Here is a 6,722-nt window from a genome sequence, read left to right as displayed (position 1 = left end):
ATGAAGAGAGTGTTGGACAAGAGTAAGAGGTGTAGGCTGAGACTACATGTATCCCTTCCTTAGATCCAATGTTAGCTCAGCAGATTATGTTGTTCCTGAAAGGATTGGTTGGTCTTGGAGTGCTTTCCTCTGTTCAAGCAACTTAAGCTCCCGTTAATCCCTCTATTGCTATCACTGTTTCCAAGGTGGGTGGAACTGTAGGTACTGATGCTTTCTTTCGTCCTTTGTTGGGTNTGAATCATTTGATTTTCTGTTTGGACCATAGAGGACACCACCGTCTATTCCAACTCAGCCCATATTGTTGACTCTTTCAACCACTCATATCTTGCCATCTCTATACTGTTCAAAAAATGGCTGTTGTAATTACTTGAAAAAAATAAATGTCATTTTGAATAATATGTGGTTAATGCCTTGACAGGTGTTGATCACCAACCAAATCAGTCTATTTATAAATAAAATACAATTCAAATATTAATTAATGAGCTACTAGATTATAGTCCAACAATTGTAGTCACTTGTTTACTATACTATTTTGAGATGTCTAATAATACTTGTCTACTTTATAAAATTAATAGATAATTTTACACTTAGTTCCTAATTATCTTTATCATTAATTATAGTCATTTTCCTATTACATTTTTCAAGTCATTGTATTTATTATATTTAAAGGATGATCTAGTAAAATCACCTTTATATTTATAGTTTCTTAAGGGGCGTGCTGTAACGACCTGTTCCCGTCGTAATAGAAAAGCCAACGGGAAAAAATTTGAGCCAGAATTTTTTTCGTAGTAACTTGAAATTTTTCAACCTAGTCTAGATTTGGACGAAATCGGAGTCATGTGAGTCTCGGGAAATCTAGTAACAAATGGGAGATCTAATTATGATTTTGATCACATGAGTAGATAGCTAAGACATTTAGGAATCCATACGACTTTACAGAATTGAATTTGAGTGAGTAGAACTTTCGAAACTGATCTTAGCGTGAACGGGTATTTTCTGAGTGTCATGGGATGAAAGTGTGTTGTGAAATGGTGGTTTGCGACTCTAATTACGACGTTTTGTCTCCGCGCAAACCGCTATGGCGGGATTTTTCCCGCCACAGCGGGGCCGCCATAGAGGGTCAGTCGTGACTTAAGTCGCAAATAAACCCCAATTTTTTTTTATTATGCACTTTTCGACTTTGAGAGCTAGGAGACGACCCCAGGTGTTTTCTTGACAGTTTCCACCGTTCTTGATGCTAAAGGTATGGTTTTCACTCCCCGAATCCATTTTTCAATCCATAGAACTTAGTTCTTGGGTAATTATCAATGGGGGAGGGTTTTGATCTGGAAATTATGGTGGAAGAAAATCCTAATCTGGGTATGGGGATCAAGGGTTTGACCTAGGGTTGATATTTCTGATTATGATCCGGGTAATTAGGTCTGGCTTATTGATTCTCGCGTTATATTGATTGTTTGTAGACCAAGAACATACGGAAAGAATCCGGAAAGGGAAGAATCAAGTTTCTTAGGGGATTCAAGCTTTGTTCGAGGTAGGTGATGGTTGTGATTTCATATTGGTGTGATATATATTTGTAATTGCTTCATTATAATGCATGTATGTATGCGAATATTACATTATTGATCATACTAATCGTAGATAAGAATGATTGAATAATTGCATGCCATGAATCATAACTTGATTGTATGATTATGAGAATGTACATTGTGATTGTGATTGTGGTTTGTTGAATGGATCGGGTGTTACATTCCAACACACTAACTTGGATCGGGTGCCATGTTCCCGTGCATATATGGGATTAGGTGTCACGTCTGGCACACTAACTTTGATTGGGTACCGCGTATCGGTACACTAACAGTTTGGGTATGAATTCCATGAGAGGACCATTGAATTGACATGACTGTATATCTTGAAAATTGTGAAATTGTACGTTGTTCATAAGTGATAATTGATATTGTATATGCTCGGTGTATGCATGTTTATTATTGTTGTGATAACTTATATATGTTTCACCTATTGAGATAGCCGCGTGATCCTACCGCTACCAGTGCACTGTAGTTGTGTACTGATACTGCATTTTCTCTTTCTTTGTTGAGTACAGGGAATCTTTAGGCAGCTACTGACAGACCTCGCTTGGAAGATCAGTGATCGAGATCGAATTCAAAGGTTAGCCAGTTCTTCTAGTCTGCCATGAGTTCTCGTTATGTTTAGTCCATTCCATTCATATTTAGACTAGTACTTTAGATATTCTTATGTTTAGTTTGGGGTTGCACCCATTTTCTAGGTTTGTCGTTAGTAAATGTTTTGGTACATTGACTTTCAGGTTCTAGGCTTTATTTCTGCAATTATTTTGATTAGACTTTTGGAGTTTATGGGAACTCCCTATTTTTTTTTTAGACATTTAAACCTGCTTTCGTATTTTTAAATGTTTTAGTTTTCGTTAATTTGGTTAGTTGGGTTGTAGTAACGGTTCTCCCATCGGAGGGTTAGTGTGGGTGTCAATCACAACGGTCTGGGTCGTGATAAAGTTGGTATCAGAGCCCTAAGTTCGTTGATTTCGATGTACCAAAACGAGTCTAGTAGAGTCTTGCAGAATGATACGGAGACGTCTGTACTTTTCTTCGAGAGGCTATAGGACTTTTGGAAATCTCTTTGTTTTCTTTTGTCTCCTTTCGTGCTATAACTTGGGTCCAATTGGTATCCGGTGATCCAAATTGGTATCTAATCTTCTACACTCTTCTATTCGCAGATGGTTAACACTAGGTTCAACGGTGTCATGCCCGCAGCTCCCGTCAATGAGCCCACTGAGGAGTCCGCAGCAGAGGCCGCGGTCGAGGCAAGAGTAAAGAAAAAGCAAGGGGTAGAGGCCGAGGAAGGATAGCACCAACTAGGGATGGAGCTCCGGTTGAGAATGCCCCCTCATGCGCATCACGATGAGATAGAAGAGAATGTAGAGATTGAGGATGAGGAAAGTGTTGGACAAGAGTAAGAGGTGTAGGCTGAGACTACATGTATCCCTCCCTTAGATCCAATGTTAGCTCATCAGATTATGTTTTTCCTGAAAGGATTGGTTGGTCTTGGAGTGTTTCCCTCTGTTCAAGCAACTTAAGCTCCCGTTAATCCCCCTATTGCTATCACTGTTCCCAAGGTGGGTGGAACTGTAGGTACTGATGCTTTCTTTCGTCCTTTGTTAGGTCCTATTATGACTGGTAATGAACATGAGATGTGGACTAAGTTCTTGAAATTGAAACCACCTGTGTTCCATGGTTCTGAGAGTGAGGACGCCTATGAGTTCATCCTAGATTGATATGTAATCTGAATTGACTCATGAAAAATCTTGTCGAAATATTTTTAATATTTTTTTCAATTTGATATGTTGTATATAGCATAATAAAGAAAAATAATAATTTTATTAGGTACTAAAATAGTTTAAAAGAACAAATAAATTAATTAAGCTTAGTAAAAATTGGATTGGGTTGGGTCTTAACCCATAATTCAACCCATTATCTTATCCATTTTGACCCAAACAAATTTGGGTTGTATTGGGTTGGGTCTTGATTTGATTGTTGTCTTAACCCCATTATGACCCGTCCAAATTTGATCCAACCCGCCCAATTGCCATCCTTATTGAAAAGTACCATCCAAACAGTAAATCTTTAAGGGATATGACTGTAGTTGTGGTCACACCAACCCTTTCGTTCTTTTAGCTCCAAATCTCTTTATCATTTTCTTCTCTTCCACTTTGGCCAATATGAGCTCACCTGGTACTAGCAGCTTTATTCGAGAATTTCTCATCTTAGTATGAGCATCAAGGTTTGAGCCAAATTGAGCAAGAGTGGCCACTTTGCGATATTTTGCTCACACTATTTAGGATAATTTACTTCATAGTTACTTTATTTTATGAAAAAATTACATAAATACAACTTATTTTATCATATTCTTTATAATGTTCTACCATTTGAAAAAAATTACAGAAATTCCTACTCTCTCCTATTCTTGGATATATCACTTTACACGATGTATTAAGACATTGATTGATGTATTCGAAACCAAGACGCGATGTATTAGGACGTCGAGCGGTGTATCAGAAATTGGGACATGATGTAACGGAACGTTTTGAGATATATCCAGATTTCACCAAATTTAAGAGCTTTTTGTGATTTGGAAAAGAGTTGAGATAAGATGTAATTAGCTCTTAACACTATGGAATTTGTGTAAAATTCTCTTATATTATTTTATAATTTAAAAGTCACTCAACTTAAAATAATTTACGCAACTTTATTTTATAACTCAAAAGTCACTCAACCTAGAGTAATTACTTAGAAAGTCACTCAGTACTTCACCTAAAAAGTCATCTAATCAATTTAAATTATTTTTTTCATTGAATTATTTTGAAATAAATTTTTTATTTTAAATTAAATTTGTAAGAAACAATAAGGTACCTAATTTAATCATTTTATTGACCTACCCCACTTAATCCAACCCGTTAAAAATATATGTGTTCTTAACTTTACGTTATTACTATAATAATTGTGTCACTTGATTCTGTAATTGAAACGTATACAATGCACCCCTTTTTGTGCATAAGGTGAACTCTAAAATATTACTCAATTAAAAGTTAAACACAAGAAACTCTTACGATAATCCCTTCTAGCCTCCCATTAATTTGTTAAAAGGTAAAATTAGTTAAAGATTAAAGTTTAGTGGGATTAAAGTCAAAGAAGTTATTCATCAGTCATCACTGACATAAATAATTCAACAACTATTTAATATCTCTAACCAAACGCAAAATAAAATAATTATGTATTTTATCTCATAATTATTATACATTATACATCACATCAAACAATTCCTTAAAACTTTCTCGCGTCTATCTAGCTCAGCCTCGAATTAATGTTTATTGGGTGACTTTCTTATATGATATCTTGAACAATTCTTCACTTTTGAAGTATTAGCCTTTTTGGGTTGAAAATGACTCGATGTTTAATTTTTTTCTTAATCATGATATTACAGTGGAACCAATTACAATCTTGTTTCTCAATGGTGGCCCCATACCATCTCTCAGCGTGAGGTTGGGTGTTGACCAGTCACACATCAAAATAAAAAAAAGGATGTGTATTGGCCTATGGTCATAAACAATGAACGCTTTCGAATTTAATTTTTGAAATTGAGTTAAATTGAATATTATTTTTTAATTCGTTATAATAAAGAAGGGGGAAGTTAAATGGACAATAGCCTTGCTATTTCATTATTTGGATGCTTAAAAAATAGCATAGTGAAAATTACAGAAACACACACAAAAACGAAAAGGGAAACAAAGTAGAAAAGTTGTTTGGCAAATCTAAAATAAGTGCCAAACTGCCAAGACAACTCTAACAACATAATTCAAAGAGACTTTTCTTCTCAAATACTTATATACAATTTCAATTTTTCATGATAATTAGGCATTGCTCCTGAATGAACCAAGTGCTTTCACAGCTCCAGCCCTCAAAATAAACTGATGATAAAATGCAGCAATTGCAGCACCAATAAATGGTCCAACCCAAAATATCCACTGTTACAATTTAACAGCCAAAAATTCAATTAATCAACCAAAATATAGTATTTCAAAAATCAACAAATCAAATTTACTTACTTGGTCATCCCAAGCTTTGTGATGTCCATAAATAACAGCAGCCCCAAAACTCCTAGCAGGATTAATACCAGTTCCAGTAACAGGAATTGTAGCCAAGTGAACCATAAACACCGCAAATCCAATTGGAAGTGGCGCCAATACCTTCAATTATCAGAATTGAAGATTTAATTTAACGGATCATCATTAAACTTTACATCACAAAATTATACTTACAGGAACGTGTGAGTCTCTGGCATTCCTCTTAGGATCAGTAGCAGCAAAAACAGTGTAAACAAGAACGAAAGTTCCAATAATCTCCGCACCCAAACCGGTACCAGTACTATATCCATCATTCAACATATTAGCACCACCACCATATTTAACATAATAAGCTTTTTGAAAAGATTTAACCAATCCACAACCACAAATGGCTCCTAAACACTGAGCTACAATGTACATTATGGCCCGAACCAACGATACTTTTCGTGCCAAGAAAAGGCCGAATGTAACAGCAGGGTTAATGTGTCCACCAGAAATACCAGCAGTACAATAAACAAGTACAAAAATCATACCCCCAAATGCCCAAGCAATTCCAAGAATACCAACACCACCACATTGATCAGTAGAACTCTGGCTTTTGTACCCAATAACAGTGAGAACAGTTATGTAGAGAAATAAAAGAGTAGCTATGAATTCAGCAATTATGGCTCTGTAAAATGACCATTTTCCTAACTCTTCAGGGTCAATTAAGGGTGCTGGGGGTGGATCTTGGTAATCTTTTGGGGCATATTCAGTAGCAACTTCAATGTCTTTTGCCATTTGTACACCAAAAAAGAAGAAGAAGAAGAATATGTTAATTTTGTGATTTGAGAAAACAGAGTGTAGTGGAATGGATGAGGTGTGAAAGGGGGGGTATTTATGGAGAAAATTGGCCTAATAATTGAAGTCTCAGACTCATTTATTTTTAATCAGAGTTCTTGTGTTTAAATGTTCAAAAATAAAATAAAATAATATTGAAATTGTGCACTTTAAAAATAAATCGTGTACTATGTAAATTTGAAATATTTAATATGAATATCAGATATCAAACGAAAAATGAAAAAAGAAA

General features: G+C 35.4%; 1 protein-coding gene across 1 annotated transcript; it reads right to left on the bottom strand.

The window, feature by feature from the left end:
- Positions 1–5,220: 5,220 nt before the first annotated feature.
- On the bottom strand, positions 5,221–6,494 carry LOC125852199 (aquaporin PIP2-1-like). The gene is made up of 3 exons (XM_049531923.1): positions 5,849–6,494; positions 5,636–5,776; positions 5,221–5,554 (listed from the first exon to the last, which is right to left on the bottom strand). The coding sequence occupies exons 1-3, from the start codon at positions 6,431–6,433 to the stop codon at positions 5,441–5,443; spliced, it is 840 nt and encodes a 279-aa protein (XP_049387880.1). The 5' UTR covers positions 6,434–6,494; the 3' UTR covers positions 5,221–5,440.
- Between the last annotated feature and the right edge of the window lie 228 nt (positions 6,495–6,722).

The sequence above is a fragment of the Solanum stenotomum genome, unplaced genomic scaffold, assembly GCF_019186545.1.
Source record: "Solanum stenotomum isolate F172 unplaced genomic scaffold, ASM1918654v1 scaffold32793, whole genome shotgun sequence".
NCBI lineage: Eukaryota > Viridiplantae > Streptophyta > Magnoliopsida > Solanales > Solanaceae > Solanum > Solanum stenotomum.
This window is presented reverse-complemented; position numbering and strand designations above follow the sequence as displayed.